This window comes from Protobothrops mucrosquamatus, unplaced genomic scaffold, assembly GCF_001527695.2.
Source record: "Protobothrops mucrosquamatus isolate PMUCROS unplaced genomic scaffold, P.Mucros_1.0 scaffold45, whole genome shotgun sequence".
Lineage (NCBI taxonomy): Eukaryota > Metazoa > Chordata > Lepidosauria > Squamata > Viperidae > Protobothrops > Protobothrops mucrosquamatus.
In genome coordinates, this window is record NW_015386427.1 from 4,765,718 (window position 1) to 4,789,721 (window position 24,004).

General features: G+C 36.5%; 1 protein-coding gene across 1 annotated transcript in view; it reads right to left on the reverse strand.

The window, feature by feature from the left end:
* Positions 1-3,418: 3,418 nt before the first annotated feature.
* COL28A1 (collagen type XXVIII alpha 1 chain) overlaps positions 3,419-24,004 on the reverse strand; it is an 85,297-nt gene continuing 64,711 nt past the window's right edge. Inside the window, exons 25-34 of the mRNA XM_029283268.1 lie at positions 16,389-16,457; positions 14,655-14,723; positions 12,172-12,252; positions 11,958-11,993; positions 11,166-11,202; positions 9,189-9,749; positions 7,934-8,112; positions 7,566-7,785; positions 4,576-4,750; positions 3,419-4,383 (exon numbers count right to left, since the gene is read on the reverse strand). Coding sequence (XP_029139101.1) covers positions 4,578-4,750; positions 7,566-7,785; positions 7,934-8,112; positions 9,189-9,749; positions 11,166-11,202; positions 11,958-11,993; positions 12,172-12,252; positions 14,655-14,723; positions 16,389-16,457 — 1,425 coding nt within the window. The 3' untranslated portion in view covers positions 3,419-4,383; positions 4,576-4,577. The remainder of the gene's footprint in view (positions 4,384-4,575; positions 4,751-7,565; positions 7,786-7,933; positions 8,113-9,188; positions 9,750-11,165; positions 11,203-11,957; positions 11,994-12,171; positions 12,253-14,654; positions 14,724-16,388; positions 16,458-24,004) is intronic.

Genomic DNA, 24,004 nt, shown 5'->3' on the forward strand with positions numbered 1-24,004 from the left:
GACTTTGCTCTCAATCTAGAAAGATTAGTTTTCCATCTGATGTGGTCCGGAGATAGATGCCCTCTGTGGCAGTTCCAAAAGTGTGTTTCAGCATGACAGCAAAAAAGATCCCGAATAAAGTTGGCGTGAGGACGCAGCCCTGCTTCACTCCACTTCGAATGTCAAAGGAATCAGATGTTAAGCCATCAAAAACAACAGTCCCCTTCATATCCTCATGAAAGAACCCGATGATGTTAAGGAGCTGAGGTGGACGTCCCAGGATAATGTTGCAAGATCCAATCTGGGTCAGTAACCAGGACCAGAGAGTTAGTCGTCTAATCTTTCAGACTAATGCTACAGTCCAACCTCAGGAAACTTCTCTCTCACCAGAATATGTAACATTTGTGTTCCTTATCTTCTGTAACCATGTGAGTGGCTGGTAGTTGGTGATCACTATGAATTACTGACCCCTGAAGTACACATGGAGGTCATTGATCACCATTTTGAATGCATACATCTCTTTCTTGATGGTATTATAGTTCGGTTCTTATTGGAGTTCTTTGATAAAGAATTGGGAGAGAGTGGTCATTTTGTTTTTGCATCAATACTGCATCTGAACCAGTGGATGCATCTATTTGTACAACAAATGATTGCATAAAATCCAGTCACTTCAGCACCAGTTTTCCACATGGAGCACTTTTAACCTTTTAATTGCCTCCTGGCATTCTTTTGCCCACCTTATCTTGGAAGTTTTCCTGGTTAGCTCTGTTAGGGGTTGAGCAATGGGGAAGAATTGGGGATAAACCATTGGTAATATCCTACCAATCCCAGGAAAAAAACATACTACATCTTTCTTTGTTTTGGGAGTTTCTACTTGTCTCAGAGTTTCCATCTCCCTCTGTTCAGGTTTTATTTATCCCTTTTCTACCATAAACCTCAGATATTGGGTTTCTTGAAAATTCAGGTAGCACTTTTCTGATTCAGAGTAAGTCCAGCTTCCTTTAGACGTTCCAGTGCTTTCCTCATGATGCATATGATCCTACCAGATATCATCTAAATAAAATGCACATCATTTTCTTTGCCTGGGAAGGATTTTGTTCATTAATCTCATGAAGGTGATAGGCACCCCATGTAGCCAAATTACATTTTCTTAAACTGAAAAAAAACCTCTTGGGGAACTGACAAATACTGACAATCTTTTCTCTGGACTGGGGTTTTGGTAGGATTTGTCATTATCCCTTTTTTAAGTCTACGGAAGATAGATATTTGGCTTCTCCACTCATCCAGAAACTTGTCCATCCTGGGTCCCGGTTAGCTATCAAATTTCACCACTCTGCCAGAAGTCTACCCAAAACCTTATGTCACTATTCAGCTTTTGGCACCAACAGAAATGTCAATACCATTCATTGATAGATACTTCTACTACGTTTGTCTGGAAATTTCTTTTGTAGCACCTCTTTCAACCATTCAAGCATTGTCAGATAGGTCAGGTTTCCCCCTTGCCTATCCTGGGTTCCACCAAGGTAGTTGTACCTGGCTGTCCAGTAACTATTTATAATTCTCCAATATTCTTCTTATCTCATCTTTTTGATTCTCTCTTAGCTAAAGATTTATATGCATGATTTCTTGGGATGGTTGCTGTAGTACCTTCCAAGCTTGATCTACTAAGTTTGGATTACTTTCTTTCAATACCAATAGGGCCATCCCAGGGTCAACTCTACTGTGCCATTTCTGTAGGAGGTTCATATGGTATATATATAGCTTTCCTATTTCATAATTTACTAGACCAATTCTTCTCCTTATTACATAGGGACCTTCACTGTGCTTGTAGTTTACTTTCTTTACTTGACAATAATAATAAGATTTGGTCCCCTACATCAAATTTCTTGGTCTTTAACCCCTGATCATATTGTGTTTTTGGCTTTCCCTGGCAGTTGCTAAATGTTTCTGGGTGAAATGTTCTATGGCCTTCAACTTATTCCTTTGTGTCAGGATGTATTCAGTCAGGTTTCTAGGGTTCCAGTCCACCCTTCTTTAATTATATCTAATATATCACAATGTTGTTTCTCATATAATAATTCAAAAGGGCTAAAACTTGTGGATGCCTGTGGAACCTCCCTATATATAAACAGCAGAAATGGCAGCCAAGTGTTTCAATATTTTGGGTCCTGATCTGTGTATTTTTTTAACATATTCTTTTTTAGCATATTCTTTAACACATTCTTAAGTTCATCCGTTCCATAAGACCATTTGCCTGTGTGTAATAAGAACTAGTATGCACCCTTTTATTCCCAGGTCTGCATATAGATGTTGGAAATTTGTGCCTGATCTGTAAGAATCTCTTGTGGTATATCTACTCAATTTTAAATTATGACCAGTTCCTCCATTATATGTTTAGTGATCATATTTCTTAAAGGAACTGCTTCCGGGTACCAACTGGCATAGTCATAGACCACCAGAACATACTCATTGCCTTTATTGGAACATGGTAAAGGGCCTGCAATATCCATGGTAACTTTTGAAAAAAGGATGGGACTAAAGATATAAAGATATTTTGCTGTATTGGGTCACCTCTTTATAGATCCCTGACAAATAGAAATTATCCAGGATCTGATAAGATCTTATAAATATGTCCTATCCCAACCTATATGTCCATTCTACAGAGTTCCATGAGCTAACTCAATATGGTTTTACAATATCCCTGAGGAACCACAATTTATTCAACCTGTTGCTTTGTATAGGGATGAAGACTTACCGTATAGAGTATAGCAATCCTTGGTAATGTGTCCTTGTTTATCTCTTTTTTCACAGCTAGCCAACTATGTTCTGAAATCATGGCAAGATTTTGCTAGCCAATGTATGCTCTATAGTCATATTCATTGCTAACTTCAACACTTTTATCTTTTCGCTGAATTGATTTAAGTTTATGGAGAAAAGTTCACATTACCACACTTTCAAATAAAACAGCCCTCTTGTTCATGTGTTTAGTCAAAGCTATGATTTTCTCAGTAGTACTACTATATGGTTGTGAGAGCTGGACTGTAAGGAAGGCTGAGTACTGAAGCATTGATGCTTTTAAATTATGATGGTGGAAAAAATTCTTGAGAGTCTCTTGGATACAAAAAGATCAAATCAGTCAATCTTAAAGGAAAATCAATCTTGACTGTTCTCTGGAAGGACAGATACTGAAACTGATGCTCTAATTCTTTGACCACTAAATGAGATGAAAGAATTCATTGGAAAAGAACCTGATATTGAGAAAGATTGAAGGCAATAGAAGAAGGGGATGGCAGAGTATGAGATGGTTAGACAGTGTCATTGGCCCAATAAACAAATTGTAGCAAATTTTAGGAGACAGTGGAGGACAGAAGGACCTGGCATGCTATGGTCCATTGGGTCGCGAAGAGTTGAACATGACTTTGCAACTGAACAACTTGTTCATGTGATACGTTTAATTATCACTCATCAGTTTTAGCATATACAGTACTTTGGGTGCAGAAATACAGTTTAAAAGGAAAATACAGTATGAAAAAATATACTTATATACATCTGTCAGTGCTTTCCCCTATTCTTCTATAATTGATTTTGACATTTACTATGAATTTATTTTCCTCTTTTGTTTAAGACCCCTGAGAAACAAGAGTATATGGAATAACAATAACATTCAAAATACTGGTCCTGTTTTACTCAGAGATTTTTGCATAAGAAACTAACCTTAATAGTCTTAAAATGTATTACTAAATTGGCAGGATGGTGTCTTGATATGAACAGGACACCTGTAGCCATTAATTATTCTCTGTGGCTTGTTGCTACAATTATAGCGGGATCTTGGCATCTGAAGAAAGATACCCAAAGGGGAAAGAGCAAACAACCAAATTTTCATTATCCTTAGCTGCAAGATTACATAGGCTTTGATGTAGGAAAAGAGTTATAGCTGTATCCATAGGGAGAGATTCTATTTTGAAAGTTCCCAATTATGATACAGTTGTCTATTTGTTGCTGTTGCAGTTTCTGATGATGATCTAAAATTCACATTCTATTCTATATATTGTGTGGTACAGAATATTTTCATTTCAACATAATAAAACCATGTTTATGCTAATTATGATGATCTTTGATATCTAGCTTATTAAAAATTGCTCCTGAAACATAGATCAATAAGCATAAAAGTGTAAACTGCTTTTTATCAAATAAAACTATCATCTATAAAGATACAATACTGTATTACACTATAATCTATATCATATCATATCATACCATTATAAGACATTATAAAACTATAAAAGTCAGTGCTTCATAAAAGCACCAAGTATATTATAGAAGTACTATTAATACAGCATTTGAATTTCTTTTAGTATGATTATGCAAACTTTGGCTTCATTTTCTTATAACATCTTGTGATTTCTGTAAGAGAGAAATACATTTTAATGTTAACTCCTAAAAAAATTTACATGTACAGATTTTTAGAGGAGAGCATACAGTTCAGATTAGTGCAACCTTAAACAACCAATATATTTATTTAAGGAAAAGGTTTGCATCGCTATTTCAAAATAAATAAAATACATAAATACAAACATCTTATTTAAGACATCTCACCTTTATCCTTGAACACAAATTGCTTGGCACTCTTGTTCGGTTTCAAACCTATTCTGGTTGCCTTCACAACCTCCATACCAAAATCGGGCACAAGAATTTGTATCCTTGGCATAAAACCATTTCACTCGATAATTTCGGCAGCTTCCAGTTTTCATTGGTTCTAAACACCTGGTTTCTGAAAACAATATATATGTATATTTATTGTTTTGATGTACTTCTATAGAAGCTGAAATGTTTTGTCTACACAACTTTATTACTACAAATCATTGCCACTACCTGTATTTTTACTATGCAATGTAAGGAAGAGTTACAATTGCATTGTTTTCAGCTTTCATGACACTCTTAGCTTTCCCTGCCTTAACTGGTTCTGCAAGATTGCTGTAGTGCTAGCTGTACATAGTGCTGATTGACTGGCAGATACAATCCTCCTTTGTAATGCTTGGAGGGTTCAAAGGTTAATAATACACAGTGTATTCATCTTCCAAGTTTCTGACCATATTCCAATCAGTATAGGCCATAGCAAATATTTCTTTTTAATTCGGTTTTAAATTAGGTATTTATTGTAGCATTGGTTTTATAAGGCTGTCAGCCGCCCTGAGTCCGGTAAGGAGAAGGGCGGGATATAAATCGAATAAATAAATAAATAAATAAATAAGTACATTTTAAAATTACTATAAACAGAAATCCCTTTAGTCAATTGGGCTTTTACTTAATAAGACATGTAATTGATAAAATAAGCTGCCTAGGGTGACCTTGTAGGGAAAATGGAAGGCATAGAAATTTAATAAAAAAAATAAAAATAGAATAACCCTACATAATTTAAACATTAAGATTTTCTTTATAATTAACTGACTTTCCTTTTATTTATTTATAACCTGCCTTTATTATTTTTACAATTAACTCATGGAGGTGAACATATCTAACACATCTTCTTCCTATTTTTGCCACAACAACCTGTGAGGTAAGTAGGCCTGAGAGAGAGTAACTGGTCCAAGGTCACCCAACTGGCTTTCATGGCTAAGGTGGGACTAAAACCTATAGTCTCCAATTTTCTAGACTATAGGTTGTCCTTGTTTTATGACCACAATTGAGTTCAAAATTTCTGTTGCTGAACAAGATAGTTGTTAACTAAGTTTTCCCCATTTTATGACCTTTTTTGCCACAGTTGTTAAGTCAATAACATGGTTATTAAGAGAATCTGGCTTCCCCATTAACTTTGCTTGTCAGAAGGTCACAAAAGGTGATCACATGAACTTGGGACATAAATACATGCCAGTTGCCAAGCATTCGAATGTTGATCACATGACCAGGGGAACGCTGTAACAGTTGTAAGTGTGAAAAATGGTTATAAATCACTTTTTTCAGTGCCATCACTAAACAAATGGTTGTAAGTTGAGGACTTCCCTATACTGCCTTAACCACTAGACCAAACTGGTTCTCCAGTTTTTTCAGTCTGTTGAATGTTTAAATATCACATATACTCATTCTTGAGATCTATACGAATAAATTATGCTTTTTTATTTTCATTGGTTTTCATTAATTGTTATGTACTATTGCTCCGTCTTGTTTGCTTTCTGTAGAAAATAGGGAGATGGAAGGTGAGACGAACACCAATAAATTGAAGAAACTTAGATTTAATTCCCTCTTGCATTTTAAATGTGTTGATTAGATGTCAAGGGCTAAGAATAACATTGGAAAGCAAGAGAAAGAGCCGCAATCAACAAGACAACAAGATAAATTTCAGCTCATAGAAGGGATAAAGCATCTAAGAAAGGACTCTTTTCTTTTTTCTGTGGAAAGTAATTCTGGGAGTTGAAGTGCATGAGTCATAAAAGAGCCAAGGTTGCCTACCCCGACCTAGACCATCTGATTCTAAGCCACCAAGAATGGTATACATAGGTGTATACAGGCAATCCTTAAGTTAAGAATGAGACCCATCCTTCTGTCTCAAATTTGTATTTAAGTGAGAATTTGTTCTTAGGAATAGGCTTCTTACTGCCTATTACTAAGAATGACAGATAGCATTCTCCTGCCTCAAACAACAAAGCATTGAAGATGCACAGTGTTTTCTCAAACCACTGAAAACCTCTGAAAACGTAACGTTACTGTTCATTTAAAACACGCAGTTTCAGCAGTTCATGAAAACATTGCAGTAGCTTCAGGTCAGGGAGGAGGAAGGAGAACTCTGTCACTTTGTCAGGTCAAGGAAGGAGAACTCTGTCACTTTGGTAATAGGCAGTCTGTTCATAAATACAAGTTATTTATTGGCTCTTAACCCAGACTGTCTGCACCCAACATTTATCATTTATTCATGATAAACTGTCTCCAGAGCGTTGCTGCCAGATAAAAACAATGGTTGATGGCATGCCAGGCTGACTCTCAACTGTTGAGTCTCAACAACTGAAAGATGTAATCATAAGCACAGTCTGGGCACTTATAATAATATAATTTATTCAAAGGGAATAAAGCTCCTCCTAAAGTTTACAAGACATGAAAGCGTTCATCATTACAATCAAGCAAAGACTGAAGTTTCAAAGAAGGTTTGCAACAGCTAGGTATAGCTGAGCATATGAGTTAACAATGTGAGCCATTGTATACAAGGTTTGGCTGGCATATAGAAATATTCCACTGCTAGCTGATCCTCTGTCTCCCTGTTAAGTGTCTCCATGAGATTATGATGCAGCTCATGGGCCCAGTACAAGTTCGGACTGATAAGGGCCAGGAGAAGTGGTGGGTCCTGATGCCACCTACTGTCATCTTAGTTTGTGGCTCCCTGACTGCCTTGACTTTTCATGTAGAGGCAAGAAAGTAGTGTGAATAGCGCCAGTGCAAAAGAAAGGAAGAATAGAAGCAAAGCAAAGCAATTGTGAATTTCTGTTTTTGGTTTTTGATATTAGAAACTATCATAAGATTCCTCTGATAACAAAAAAAATTGTCCTATTAAGTCTGCTCATCCATTTTATCTCTTCAGCTTTAGAACGCTTCCATACCTTTCATAACATGTATTACTGTAGGAAGTGGAACAACAGCTGGTGTAGGTTGCACATGTCTAGTTACATTAGACACAGCTGCTAAATCCGGATGGTGAGTGCTAGATTCCAAATAATCTTGGCTAACTGGCCGTCTATGATGGTCAGGAATATGCTTGGAAGTGGTTGAGGAAACATTGTGATCCCGATCCAAATAGGATGCTCCTTTCTCACTGGGTCTCTTTGAAAAGTATATTTACAATAAAGAAAAAAAACAGTAATAAAATTTAGCAATGCTTAATTCAAAGACTGTGGACTTGCACAAAGCATGAATTTGATCATTAAATGTTTTTCCCTCCTGTACAAATGTCATTTTTAGTAATACTTACAGAGTCACTAGTCTCTGGCTGTAGTGAGGGGGCATATGGTCCAGGAAGATCAATTTTGGCTACCTGACTGCCATGTTCGCTGGTTTCAAATTTTGGAGAAAGACCTGAACTAAGCACTTTGGTGATGTAGGAACTCAAGTCATTTTCACAAATTTGTTTGAAAATCTTATCCTCAAGAGCTAAACATATGAAAAATAAAACAGTATTATACAATGGAATTGTGTATAGATAGGAATTAACTGAAATTAGATGTGACCTATTTTTGTCCATATATATGGTGAGGGGGGGAAGGGAGGGAAAGAGAGAGAGAGAGAAAAAAAAAAGGTAGCATGTTTCAAAGCACAATACCAGCCTATTTAAAGAACTATTTTAGATCCCATAAAATGCCAATAGCAAATTGTCACAAATAGTTTATTTCTGGTAAATAAATGTGTTTTGACAGTAATTTTGTGAATGGGGCCATGGCGGCTATTTAGGGAGCATGCCTCAAAATTCAAAATTTCTGGTTGAAGTGGTGCAGAGTATTGTCCATTTTTATCAATGCCCGTTTTACATTTAGCAAAATCCTTTGATTTGGAGTTCATGAAAGAGAAAACCATTCGTTTGGAGTAGAAAGAAGAGAAACAGATCTGAATGACTTTATTTGCTTTCTATGTGTTTTGGATGATCAAAGTTTAAATAAACAATTCCATCATCTGTTCTTCCAATATGACCCTTATTCTAAAGTTTAAAGCATTGTAGTGCTTTAAGAGTACCAAAGGGATATGACTAAATGAAGTTTCATAGTCAATTCATTCTAAAAAGACTCCACCTAATGTCTGCTACTGATGTGATTGTTTCATTTTCCCATGCAACAATTTCTTTATTTTTATAAGGTCGTATTTTTCAACTAATTATTGTAATGGGATATGGGAATTATCTTGGGTAAAGGGGGGAAGGAAAGCAGACAAGATAGGAAGAAGGTCCCAGTGATTTAATGATCAGAGAAAGAAACTAAAGAAGGACTCTAGTAGATCTAGCAGTTAAAAGTGATGGCAGGAAGTTTTTTACTTTCAGATCTGCAAGTTTCTGTCAATGTCACCTTACAATAAAATGGATCTAGTTCATCTAGTCTTGTTTCGTGTCTGGTTTACCCAGGATGACTGACAATTAATACTGTAGGTTTATAAAGATTTCTTGTCATCATATATATCATGGTGTGATGGATCCACAGTTTAGCTCTGTGAATACCATAGTTCAAGTAAAGGCATCTCACTCTTACCTTGCAGAGTCATGAAGTCATCGATCTGGTAAACATGATCACTGTCTGGATCAGTAGCAATTAAATCCATTTCTTTTCGAAAATTTTCAAAGTTGGGATCAGTCTTCTGTACCACTCCAATTACAAAAATTTCTATGTTGAGGGCATGGGCATCTCTCACCACTGCTTCCAGTTTATACGGGTCACGTTGATCTGCCTGCCCATCTGTTATAACCATTGCCACTTTTCTAACTCCTTGTCGAGCCATCTGAAATATCTCTGTGGCTTTGCTGATAGCTGTAGCAGTGTATGTGCCTTCCCCATAATACTGCATTGCATCAACAGCGTTTTTCAAAGTGTCTTTGGTAGGAAATTGCTGCAGCGTGGACACCACATCTACTTTGAGGCTAAAATTGATAATGCCAATTCGGGTTGTGGCTTGGTTGACTGTGATAGCGTCAATTATAGTTTTTACAAACTGTTTAATCCTTTCAAAGTTTTCAGGCCCAACACTTTCAGAGCTGTCAATCACAAACACAAGTTCCAAAGGATTTTCTCTGCACTTAACACCACAGCCTGAAATAAGTGGTAGATAGAATAAGAGTGTAAGCAATTTGTTTTATGTATGATTTTCCAAGAACTAATAAGGTTTCCAAAATATGAAATAACGTGAAGCATTTGTCATATCAGCTACCCAGAGTTGTATTTAAAATGGGCAGTCATACAAATCTTATAAATAAACAGATAAAAGGTGCCTGTTTCCCCACCCATGGAGAGTTGAAAAATAGAAAAAAAGCTTAGTCATGTGGGCATGTATTTTTCAAACTCTATATCAAGGCAATGAATCAGGTTCAGATTTGATTTGATAAATAGCAATATCAAATAGACTTATACACCACTTCATGGTGCTTTATAGCAGAGATTCTCAACCTTTCCAGCTTTGTGGACCGGCCGAGGGGAGGAGAGGGGATGGTTCTATGTGAGAGTGGGCATGCATGGGCACACAGCTCATTTGTGTAAACTAAGCATGTGTGCACCAGCGCTTGGAGATGCACGTACTCGCCTACCACTTCCATGACCCGATTCTGAATGGCTCAAGGCACAGTAGTGGGCCGCAGTCCAGGCGTTGGGATCCCTGCTTTATAGCACTCTCTAAGTGATTTACAGAGTCAGCACATTACCCCCAACAATCTGGATCCTCATTTTACCAACCTCAGAAGGATGGACACCTGAGCGAACCTTGAATCAGTCAGGATTGAACTCCTGGCAGTGAGAGTTGGCCTGCAATACTGCATTCTAACCACTGTGCCACTGTGCCACTAAAGAGGCAATGTTTTGAAACTGCTCATCTACTATTAATGCCCAGGCAGAAGATTGTACAGCAGACACATTGATAATTAGCTTGTAAAAATGCCTGACCACAGAAAAACAATAGAGTTTCACTTTACAGATTCACCTTACATTACAATAATTCCCAAATTTGAAAAAAAGTCATGAAAATTAACATGCACAAATTTTACACTTAATTATAATCTCCAATACTTGTTTCTCTGATGATAGGCAAGTAGTTATTCTATCAACAGTTTCTATAACTGTGCAACTTTTAGACCAAGTAAGGGTATCCATTTTTATTTAGAATAAAACTACTAGAATTCTTTTCCTCTTGTATAGTACTCTTTAGCACACAAATATTCCTAACATGCCCAGGAAAAACAGAGGTAATCTGGGATGATAGGCCTTAGAAGCTAGAGTGGGTTTTGGAACTTGCCATGCCAACTATGGCAACCATTTTATGAGAGCACCGAAGTATCCACTGCATACGCTGTAGATTGTCAACATAAAGCCCAATACGAAGCTTGTACAAACTTTTGTTTTCCTTTTCCTTTCACTCAACAATTTTAATTGCAATATATACTGATAAGATTTATTTTAAATTCTTTAAGCAAAAGTGACTTTACAGTAAAATAAATTCTTTCCTTAAGTAGATCTTACCACATATCTCCATAATGAGTTTGATTATTTCTTCTTTCTGAAAGAGAGCAAGACCTTAGTTTGGTCTTTCAGAATTAGAAATACCATAGGCGTTTTTTAAAAATAGTTTTCAATAAGCTATACTTTTACAGCACGTTTAATTGAATCACAGGGACAAAAGTATGTTCTTTGAATACCCCAACCCAGATAGCCCAAGTCAGTAAGGCTAACATAACTCTCCCTTAGTAGACTCAGGGCTTTTTTTGTCATAGAACACCCAGAACAGAGTTCTGGCACCTTTTTTGGATGGAACCTTGTAGAGTAGGCAAGGCGGGTTGTATGACATGGGTGAGTTCCGGCACCTTTTTTTTTAACAAAAAAAGTACTGAGTAGACTTAAAATATAGCTGCTCTTTATTGATTGATTTATCAGAAAATGTGCACTGCCATCACATGGAGGTTTGTTAAACAAGGGAGCAGCTAACCGGGCTATTTATACATGGACACAATCAATATATATTATCACTAAATATGGCTTTAATTTCACAATTTGCTATATGCAAATAAATTAGAAATACTGGTAAATTCCAATCTAGCACTGTTCAAAATGTATCTTCTGAGTCAACGTCAATGGTGAATGAAATATTATTTGCATCTGTTGGCATAATATCTGAAAGAGATTATTATCAGCATAGGAGGCTGATTGTACCCATTCTAATTTCACACCTATGCAAAGGACATACCTAAACTGGGCTAATTGTGGTTTTTAATATAAAATACTATTTTGATGTCAACAAATGACAGATATACTTACAGTAAGACCAGGTTCACCCTTTTGTCCTAAAAATCCCTGAAATATAAATAAATGGCATATTATTTCATAGTCTTATGCAACATATAGTTGTTGTGTAATATAAATAAGAGTTGGCTCCAGAGTAAGTCAAGTGTACTACAGTCCTTTTGATACTGTAGATATCCTTCATATGACTAATCTAGACCCAAGCCAATGTGAAATATTTAAGTTTTACCCTTGGTCCTTGAGGGCCAGGCTCTCCAATTTCTCCTTTGTTACCTCTCTTTCCTTGTTCTCCCCTCTCTCCATAGTCACCCTAAAAAGATAGAACATTCTTTTAATTATATGAATGAATGACAGGAAGACATATCTGAAGTATTTTAATATTATTTCGATGCAAGAAAGGTGATGAGTTATTCAAATCAAAAGTAGCTAGAATGAAAGAACTATATAAAATAACTATTGTAGATATAAATAATATATCCTAGCATCTTTCTGCACAATCACTGCAATAAAATACAATTGATATTTAGCTTTTTTTCTTTAAATCTATTAATTATTCATTAATAGGTGGTCTTTGTAGATTTAGACATATCACATCATTTTTTACTATGTTCCTTGACGTTCATTACTATCAATGTTTGCACTGTCTTCTTTGCATGATATTGGTATGCAAATTGTTTTTTTCCAATCTGATGGCTACTGGGTCATTCTCCAGATTTGCTGGCACAGTTTGGTTAGACCCTTTATTGGTTCTTCTGTTGACTGCAGTATTTCTGCAGATATTCCATCAATTCCTGTAGCTTTCCAACTTAGTAATGATCAATGTGCTGGTCTAACTTCATCTTTTAATACTAAAGTACATAATGTAAATAACGAATATAGTTTAATGTATCTTGGACAGTGACATCTTTATTGTACAGAATTGTACTTGTTTGTTTTTTATTCTGCCTTTATTATTTTTACAAATAACTCAAGGTGATAAACATGTTCAACACTCCTTCCTCCTTCTATTTTCCCCACAACAACAACCCTATGAGGTGGCCTATGAGTGGCCTAAAGTTACCTAGCTGGCTTTCATGGCTAAGATGAGAGTTGAACTCATGGTCTCTTGCTGTTTTTTGAATCAGTTACCAATTGCTCGTTGGCATCCTTTACTATATTTTCCTAAGCTTGAAATCTCCTTCTCAATTTGGAAAACTTTGAGAAGACTTTCTTTGTTTTTCTGTGTCTGCTTCCATTTTCAGTGGATTTACCGATGTCATACTAATGCTTCTTTTCTCTTCTAGTTATTCTTGAATAACAAGATTTCTTCCTGAAATCTTTGTCTTTTTTGGCTTCGGTTTTCTTGGCAATTACCACTGTTTCTTCTGATATCCTATTTGTTTTCTTTCCCTTTTTGCCTTTGGCAGTCTCTTTTCTCTTTTATTATACCATACAACAATTTAATTATTTATTTGGTTTCTGTAGCTTCCCACCTCAACAAGGATTCTTGTCATATTTGCACAGTTTTTTAATTGATCTACCTCAAAAAGCTGATGATTTGGTTCGAAAGGATCATGGTTATTAGCATTTATTAGTTTTTCAGTATTAATATTAATTTTATGTAATCCATCCATAAGATGATAGGCAAGAATTTTATGTGTTTTTAGATGAATAATCCCTGAAGTTATCAATCAAGATTGTTCTACAGCTTTGAATCTTTTCTTCTTTAACAGAATGCAGGAAAGAAAACCTGAAAAAATAACCTGGCTCTTCAGGAAAGCTTCTATGGATATGAAAGTTTAGCCTAAACTAGAGATAGCATGGCCAATAGAAACAAATAGTTAACAAAAGTGATGCAATGCTTCTAATCCTATCTCTGCCAATTTATAAGCCATTCAGAGCTCATGGGAATCAGCAACAAGTAAGTCCAAGTAAATAAATAAACTGGTCACTGTAAATGAAGCAGGTTAATTGCGTGATAAAAGCACAGCAGTCATCTTATTCCTCTGTTGCAGGAAATGTTTTGATATTTTTTTCAAGAAACAAAATACGGTTGCCCATTGTAATGATGACCCATTGTTTCCAAAGTTAATCTAGGGGACCAAAATGCTTATTCATTTTTAAACTTTGTCCTGAATAAAAACTGAGGAGGAAATTCTGATTTGTATATAGGTAGTCCTCAACTTACAACCACAAATGAAACCAGAATTTCCATTGTTAAGCAAGGCATTTGTTAAGTAAGTTGCAGCCATTTTTATGACCTTTTTTTGCTATGGTTGCTATGCAACTTCAATTGTTAAGTGAATCATGTGGTCTTTAAGTGAATCTGGCTTTAACCATTGATTTTGCTTGCTGGAAGTCAACTGGGAAGGTTGTAAATGATGGTCACAAGACCCCCCCAGGGCATTGCAACCATTGTAAATACATGCCAGATGCCCAGCTATCAAATTTTTATTACATGATTGTGGGGATACTGTGATGGTTGTAATGGTAACAATTGGTTGCAAGTCATATTTTCAATGGTGTTGTAACTTTGAATGATCACTAAATGAATGGTCATAAGTTGAGGACTACATGTATATACCTGCCCTTTTAAAGCAAAAAAACTACAAACAATACAAAATTTGATTCAGAAAGATAATTGAAAAAGTGCCATTAGTAATTAAGATATTTCTAAATAAAGTATACAATGAATATTTAATCTAATTGATTACTAAAGGGCAAACTTCTTACCTTTGGACCAGGTAATCCAATTCCTATGGAGCCCTTTGGTCCTGGTGAACCGTGAATTCCTTGCTCTCCCTGAAAATAATATGTAAGAATAATTCCAAATGTATCTTTGCAAAAGATCTATTTTGTACCATAATATTTATCAGGCTAAAAAAAATCTTCGCTTTCAGTATTTATTTAGGGGAAAGGATTTTGTAGATCCTGAAAAGGCTAGCCTTTAATTCTCATAATGTTTGATCACTGGCCCTGCCAACTGAGCTGATGGAAATTAAGTGTATAGAGTTGCATAGTCTTCAGCCTGATTCTAAGTCATTTTATGTTCCAATGAAGAAGTGATTTAGCTTTATGTCTCTTGAGCATGGACTTCTATGTACCTATAACTATGTCTGTTAAATAGCAATCTTTATTAAAGTCACAGAAAGCAAACATATAAGAACCTTCTCTATAGTTATTGAGGTTTGAGTTATTATATTTCTCTCAATAGCACAGCTTCAATGTCAATTGCCTACAGAACCACTGAGTTAATATAAACAAAACTCAAACAATTATGGATTTGTGGATTTGTGTTTCCAGGGAACAGTTTCATATCTACAAGCCCAAGGACTGGAACATAGGTGTTTTATAATGCTATAGCTACTGAACAACAGGAAGCAATTTTCTTTTGAAAAATCTCCAAACAGCTGAATCCTGGGGTTTTAAGAAAATACATGGAAAGCCAGAATTCTCATATCCCTTTGGCTAAATGAGACCATTTCCCCAGAAAATGGACAGATGCAAATATCTCTGCATCTTTTGCAAATAATAAAAATAGAGCTCTGCAACAGATTCCCTTGCTTTGGGCTTTTTCAACAATAGTGGGAATATAAGGAGGGATTCTGCCCTTGAGAAATTGTTGGAGAAGTTCTCTTCACCACTACTTTTCTCATTATAAGTTTGCTAAGAAATTAGAAAAGTATTTGTGGTCGTTATAGATAATAGTGGAGGCAAAATGGCTTGTATGTTGTTGTTTTTTACTTTTTGGCATTGAGTTTTAAGGTACAAAAGCAAGAGAGAAAGAATGAAAGAGAAAGAAAGAAGGGGGGATAGCGTATACCAATGTTCAAGGATATATTCAGTTAGATCATTGTCTTCCCTAATAGTTGTAAATCAACTCCACAAAATTCAGATTGTCTAAATCTCAGCAGGCATCTATTTGCTTATGCTAATTTGTATGCATTGGCACAAATTTGGACTACTATATTATCATAATGGGAAAGTCAATCTTAATATTGATTAGTACTTTTAGGCTATCTATTTTCTTTCTTTGTCTTAAATTCAGTTACAATTGCTAACCCTTTAAATAAAGAGTATGGATCTGCTGACTTTCTAAATATTGTCAAACTACAGGGCCCAACATCTGTACCTTAAATCACACTGGCTGAATCTGATAGGAACTCTAATTCAAGCACATCTGGAAGGCAACTAGCTCCTCACCTTGAAACAGGGAATATTTTCACATACAAGAAGACCTCCTGGCAATATTTTAGCTATTAATGCTGGACTATCCTCTAAAAATAGGACCATAGTATTAGGATATATTTAAGAATTTAAGTTGATATAATTGTGATTAATTTGAGATCTATCAATTAGTTGGAGTTTTAAAATTCAAGGAAACGGCAGTAATAAAACAAATACCTATGCAAAACATGGGAGGAATAATCTACTTTCAAAAGCCTTCCCTAGCATTAATATTCTTACCTTATTTCCTTGTATGCTGTCTCCTGGAGCACCTGGAGATCCAGGAAAACCCTTTTGCCCCATAATACCCTATTTAAGAAAAGGGGGGGGGGGTAACAGAAAAATTGTTTTTAAGAAATTCCCAAACTTCACTAGAAGTCAAAAGAAACAGACCCAACAAAAGAGGAGGTGGAATTGCATTATACATAAAAGATCACTACATGTGTACAAAAATACACAAAACCAAGGATGAAAACCTCCTAGAATCCATATGGGTCAATATAAAAAGAAAAAAGAATAACATTGATATAGGCCAGTGGTGGCGAACCTATGGCACGGGTGCCAGAGGCGGCACTCAGAGCCCTCTCTGTGGGCACGCGTGCCGCCACTGCCAGCAGCTTGTGCAGGTCCATTAGGCTGCCGCTGCTGCCTGGAGCAGCAGCCCCACCCGGCACAAAGGAGGTGAAGCGGACAGCTAGCAAGTTCGAATAAAGGTGGTAGAGCATGCCCACACCCACCAAGCCAAAGGCCACTCTGAGCAGGGAAAGCTGGATCCCCATCAGTGTCATGGCCCTCCAGTCCCAGCTAGGATTGCATGCCTCCTTCCCATCTATGCTGGGCCTCCTGCCCACCTCCCCACCCACCAGAGACCCCCTGGATCTCCACCAACCCTGCCCGGCCCCCACAGGCATCCCCCCATGAGCAATATCGAGGTGGCCATTCCCACCCAAGCCACGCCCACCCAGTCTGCCGTGACAACTGCAGCCATGCCCACCCAATGGGCCACGCCCACCCCCCTGAGGGCACCACAATACTGATGTGGCCCTGGCACTTTTTGATAAATAAGTGGGTTTTGGGTTGTGGTTTGGGCACTCGGTTTCTGCTATAGGCGTGTACTACAGGCCACCCAACCAAGCAGGAGAAATAGATAAACTCTTTGCCAATCAATTAACAAGTGTATGTAGGAAACATACCACAGTAGTAATGGGAGACTTTAACTACCCTGATATCAACTGGAAGACAAACACTACAGCAAGTGGGAGATTGAACAGATTTCTAACCAACTTAGCTGACAGTTTTGTTACCCAAAAGGTAGAGGAGGGAACTAGAGGAAAAGCTATACTAGACCTAATTCTTACTAATAGAGAAGAAGTGATAAGGGAGTTGAAACTGCTGGAACCTTGGGCAAGAGTGACCACGTCATACTGGAATTCAACATAATGCAAACACAGAAAATAGAATATAATCCAACCAGTGTCTTAAACTTTAAAAGAGCTGATTTTAACAAACTCAGAGAAAGTCTAAGTAAAATTTCATGGACAAAAATCCTAAAAGGGAAAACAACTCAAAAAGCGTGGAAAACACTGAAAAATACAATCATAAAAGCTCAGTCCAACACAATACCACTAAAAAAGAAAAACAAGAAATTGAAGAATAGTTGCACAAAGATCTCTCTGATAAACTGAAAGACAAAAAGGATAAGTACAAAAAATGGAAAGAGGAACACATAACTAAGACAAAATATCAGCAGATAGCCCAAATCTGCAAGGATAAAGTCAGAAGGGCAGAGGCTCAGAATGAACAAATACTTGCAACAAAAGTCAAAGATAATTGAAAAAAATTCTTTCAACATATAAATAACAAAAAAAGTCAAGGAAACAGTCGGTCCACTAAAGAGAGAAGATGGCAAGGATATAACAGGCAGAAGAGAGAAAGCAGAACTGCTCAACTCATTCTTTACATTAGTCTTCACACAACAAAAAACTATAGAGCAGACATGTCAAACTGCCGGCCCGCAGGATGGATGCGTCACACTGAAACCGTACCCACCTCATTGCCGGCAATGGGGAAAAAGTTGTGATATGTCACGCAACATCATGTGATGTTGCAAGTTTGACATGCCTGCTATAGACCAACCTACCAAAAAACATAAGTGTAAAAGATGGACTAGAAACAAAAATTAAAATAAGCAAGAAAATGGTAAGAGAACACCTGTCTGGCCTTGATGAAAGAAATTACCAAGACTTGACAGATTACATCCCAGAGTTCTGAAGGAGCTGGCAGACGTTATCTCAGAATCATTGTACCATTTCTTTAAAAAATCTTGGAGCACTGAGGAATTACCAGAGAATTGGAAAAGAACTGATGTGGTTCCCATTTTCAAAAAAGGGAAAAAAAACCAGACCCAGGAAACTACAGACCAATTGGCCTGACATCAATACCTGGGAAGATACTGGAAAAAATAATCAAAAAAACAGATCTGTGAACATTTAGAAACAAATAAAATTATAACTAGTAGCCAGCATGGGTTTGTTAAAAACAGATCATGTCAAACCAATCTTATTTCATTCTTTGACAAAGTGACTAAATTAATAGACCAGTGAAATGCTGTGGACATAGTATATTTAGTAGTAGTAGTAGTAGTAGTTGTAGTAGTAGTAGCAGTAGTAGTAGTAGTAGTAATAATAATAATAATAATAATAATAATAATAATAATAATAATAATAATAATAATAATAATAATAATAATAATAATAAAGTTGGAAGGGACCTTGGAGGTCATCTAGTCCAACTCTCTTCTCAGGCAGGAAACCCTATACCATTTCAGACAAATGGCTGTCCAGTCTCTTTTTAAAAACTTCCAGTGTTGGAGTATTCACCACTTCTGGAGGCAGGTTGTTCCACTGGTTAATTGTTCTAACTGTCAGGAAGTTTCTCCTTAGTTCTAGGTTGCTTCTCTCCTTGATTAGTTTCCATCCATTGCTTCTTGTCCTGCCTTCGGGCACCTTGGAAAATAGCATGACTCCCTCTTCTTTGTGGCAGCCCCTAAGATATTGGAACGCTGCTATCATGTCACCCCTCATCCTTCTCTTCATTAAACTAGACATACCCAATTCCAGCAGCCTTTCCTATATGCTTTAGCCGCCAGTCCCCTAATCATCTTTGTTGCTCTTCTCTGTACTCTTTCTAGAGTCTCAACATCTTTTTTACATCGTGGTGACCAAAACTGGATGCAGTATTCCAAGTGTGGCCTTACCAAGGCATTGTAGAGTGGTATTAATACTTCGTGTGATCTTGATTCTATCCCTCTGTTAATGCAGCCCAGCACTGTGTTGGCCTTTTTGGCAGCTGCAGCACATTGCGGGCTCATATTTAAGTGATTGTCCACTAGGACTCCGAAGTCCCTCTCACAGTTACTACTATTGAGCAAGGTACCCCCTATACTATACCTGTACATTTGGTTTTTCTTGCCTAAATGTAGAACCTTACTTTTTTCACCATTGAATTTCATTTTGTTAGATAGCGCCCAGTGTTCAAGTGTGTCCAGATCCTCCTGTATCCTAAGCCTGTCTTCTGGAGTGTTGGCTATTCCTGCCAGCTTGGTGTCGTCTGCAAATTTGATGATTTCCCCATCTATCCCCTCGTCCAAATCGTTGATGAAGATGTTGAAGAGCACTGGGCCCAGAACAGAGCCCTGGGGCACCCCACTACACACTTCCCTCCATGTAGATGCAGTTCCATTGAGGACCACACACTGAGTACGGCCGGTCAGCCAGCTACAGATCCATCTGGTGGTGATGCTGTCTAACCCACATTTTTCTATCTTATCAAGTAGTAGGTTGTACTTTATCAAATGCCTTACTGAAGGCATTTAGACTTCAGCAAGGCATTTGACAAGATAGACCACAACCTACTTCTTGGTAAGTTAGAAAAATATGGAACAATAAACAGCATCATCATCAGATGGTTTTGTAAGTGGCTGACAAACCTTACTCAATGAGTAGTCCTTAATGGTACTACATCTATACGTAGGGAAATAAACAGTGGGGTACCACAAGGTTCTGTCTTAGGCCCAGTAGTCTTCAATATCTTCAAATATGTATAAAGATAAATCTGCTAAATGTTGGCAATGCAATCAAATACCAGATTCGTATTACCACATGTGGTGGACATGTCCCAAAGCAAAAAAATATTGGAATAAAATTCATGTATGGTTGGAAGCAATGACAAAACAACATATAGATCTAAAACCAGAGATATTCTTACTGGGCATGTTACCAGGAAATTACAATAAAGGTAATACTTATTTAATTTTACATATTTTAACAGCAGATAGGATAGTATATGCACAATTTTGGAAAAATGAAGAAACTCCTACAGAGGAGAATATAATTAAAAAAATACTGGAATGCGCAGAAATGGATAGGTTAACATTAAAAATTAAAGAAAAAGAAGAAACAGAATATTATATGACATGGGACTTATTTTACCAATGGTTACCTGATAAAAACAGAGGTTAGAAATTTGGAAATATGAAAATATGTGGATTATGTGAGCAAGATTTATAATGGATTAGTAAATACTTTGATTGTTATATAACTAATGTTAATGTGGGTAATACTATTTTTAATATTTTGATTGCTATTTCCTAGTATATGATTGTATTTTGATAAATTATGAATGTGATTATTATTATATTTTAATACTTATATACCTAGACAACACACTGTTCAATGTAGAAATTGAATTTTTAAAAGAATAATAATACTTTTTAAAAAAAAAAATATCTTCATAAATGACTTAGATGAGGGAATAGAAGGGTATCTCATCAAATTTGCTGATGACACTAAGCTGGCAGGAATAGCAAACACCCGAGAAGACAAACTCAGAATCCAAAAAGATCTTGACAGACTTGAACAATGGGCCCTATCCAACGAAATGATATTTAATGTGGAGAAAAGCAAGGTTTTACACCTGGGCAGGAAAAACCAAAAGTACAAATACAGATTAGGTGAAACCTGGCTCAAAAAAAGTAATTGTGAGAGGGACCTTGAAGTCCTAGTGGATGATCACTTAAACATGATTCAGCAGTGTGTGGCAGCAGCCAAAAAAGCTAATACAATCCTTGGTTGTTATAAACAAAGGCACAGAATCAAAATCACGTGAAGTATTAATACTGCTTTATAAAGCCACATCTGGAATACTACATCTAGTTTTGGTCATCACATTACAAAATAATGTTGAGACTTTGAAAAAAATGGAAAGAAGAGCAACTAAGATGATTAAAAGTCTGGAGACTAAAACATATGAAGATTGGTGACAGGATTTGGGAATGGCCAGTCTAGAGAAAAGAAGGACTAAGGGGGATATGATAGCAGCATTCCAGTATTTGAAAGGCTGTCACAAGGAGGAAGGGGTCGATTTATTTTCCAAAGCACCAGAAAGCAAGACAAGAAACAATGGATGGGAACTAATCAAGGAAAGAAGCAACCTGGAATTAAGGAGAAACTTCCTAACAGTGACGACAATTAACCAGTGGAACAGCTTGCCTTTAGACATTGTGGGTGCTTCATCACTCTAAGTTTTTAAGAAGAGACTGAACAGCCACTTGTCTGAAATGATATAGGGACCCCTGCTTGAGCATGGGGCTAGAGTAGAAGACCTCCAAGGTCCCTTCCATCTCTATTCTGATTATTATTATTTATTAAGTCTTCCAGTCAATTTGAAAATAGAAAACCAGTAAAATTTTGATAAATTTACAATGTTATTATATTGAAGTAAAAATAGATTCTGCTGGTCTATCTCGGGATGATTTGCTTCAAACCTTTTATATTGCTGTCATTTCACAAACATCAAAATTATTCCTACCCAACACACACACAGACATGTACAAACAGAGATACAATGACAGCCTATCTCACACAATGATCCCAGGACGTTCACATCAATAAAAATAACAATATAAAAACAGACCAAAATTTCCCATCAGACAAGATTATCCATACTGTTGATCCCTTACTCATCCCAGTTTGATATAATTCTGTGACTTTCTTTTTTGGTTTATTTTAGAATCATAGAATCACAGGTTAGAAAGGACCTTGATGTCCTTTAATCAGTGGAAGTAAATTCATGCCATTTTGCAGAAAGTCAGTCTTTTATTGAAAACTTCCAGTGATGGAGCATCCATAACTTTGGGAGGTAGGATATTCCACTGTTTAATAACTTTAAATATTATTTCAAGTTTTGATCTCTCTGTGTTAAGTTTCCACCTGCTGATCCTTGTCTTGCAGTTGGATGCTCTGAATAATAAGTCCACACCTTCTTCCGGCTGAAATCCCTTTATACAATATGTGTGTGAGATGACTGGTGTCATATATCCATTTAGTCTTCCCTTTGTTAGGCTAAAGTTACCAAGGTCCTTTAACCTCTCATAGCATTTAGCATCCAAGCCCATTATTATCTTTCTTGTTCTACTATGCACTCTTTCTTGTTCCACAGAACTATTTTTGTATGGACAAAAATGGGACATAATATTCCTGGTGTAGTATGAGCAGTGCACATAGACTAGCATTAACACATCTTCTGATTCTGACATTGTACTTTTATTAATGCAACCCAAAACTACATTGGCTATTTTGGCAGCTGGAGAACATTGCAACTAGTACATAATCGGTGATTGTACTAATATACACAGACCTTACCACAGATATTACTCCTTAGCCAGGTATACCTATCTGGCTTTTCTTATCTAAGCACTCCTTCTTTCTAAGTGCTTTGGTTCCTATTTTGTTCAGTGCTATCTCTGTCTTTTGTACCTATTTCAATATTATGTTCCTTGTAGCTAGACCTTTGCCTGCTTTTTTTGTTCCTTGTAGGCTATTTTGATTTACATTTGATAAAATAATTTGTTTACAATTGTCATTGCCCACAGTCCTTAAGTTTAATATACACATTGTGCATTATCACAAAGATAAATACTAATATATTCTTATGATGAAGATTCATATCCTACTAATATTCTGATTAGTTTTAGTTTCTGTCAAATCTTACATAGTAAGCCTGGTCTTTTAGCTCTGTTTGAATTTTATCAAATATGCACACTAGGTAAATAGTCCAACTCACTTGTAACTTTGCACTAGTCACTCCCTCTCAGCATAACCTACCTCACAGTGTTGCTGTTGTGGGGACAAAAAGAAAAAGGATCCCCACATACATCATATTGAGTTCTTGAAGGAAAAGTAAGTTATAAATCTAACAAATATCACTCCCTCTTCCTCCTCCTCATTACAAATAGACCGTGCTTAGTGATAATTCATTTAGTGAATGTTTGAATCTACAACACTGAAAAAAGTGACTTACAACTGGTCCTTGCTCTTATGACTGTCACAGTATATCTGCCTTGGTTGCCTGGCAACTGTTGCACATTTATAACTATTGCAGCATCTTGCAGTCATGTGATTTCCATTGATGACCTTCCCAAGTCACAAGGTCATATGATGTGCTGCTTATAAATTGCAAGTGGTCACTTAATGATCAATGCAGGAAAAACTGTCACTAAGTGGGCAATTATGTTTTGTTTAATGATCATTTCACTTAGCAATGGAGTTGCGATCTCAATTTGGTTACTATATGGGGACTGGCTATCTTGTTGTTATGTTTTTCCAGATTACTTCTGTTTCTTTTTTCACCTATTCTTTGTTTTTTCTCTTCTAACATATGGTATTGGCAGTTAGTTATATGGGAAATGAAAGTTTCTAATGTATTCTTTGGGTCAACGTGCTCTGATAATCAATGAAATCCCTTCACTGGTTTATGGCCAAAGTTAAAGACAATATTTTTAATCTGTTATAAACACT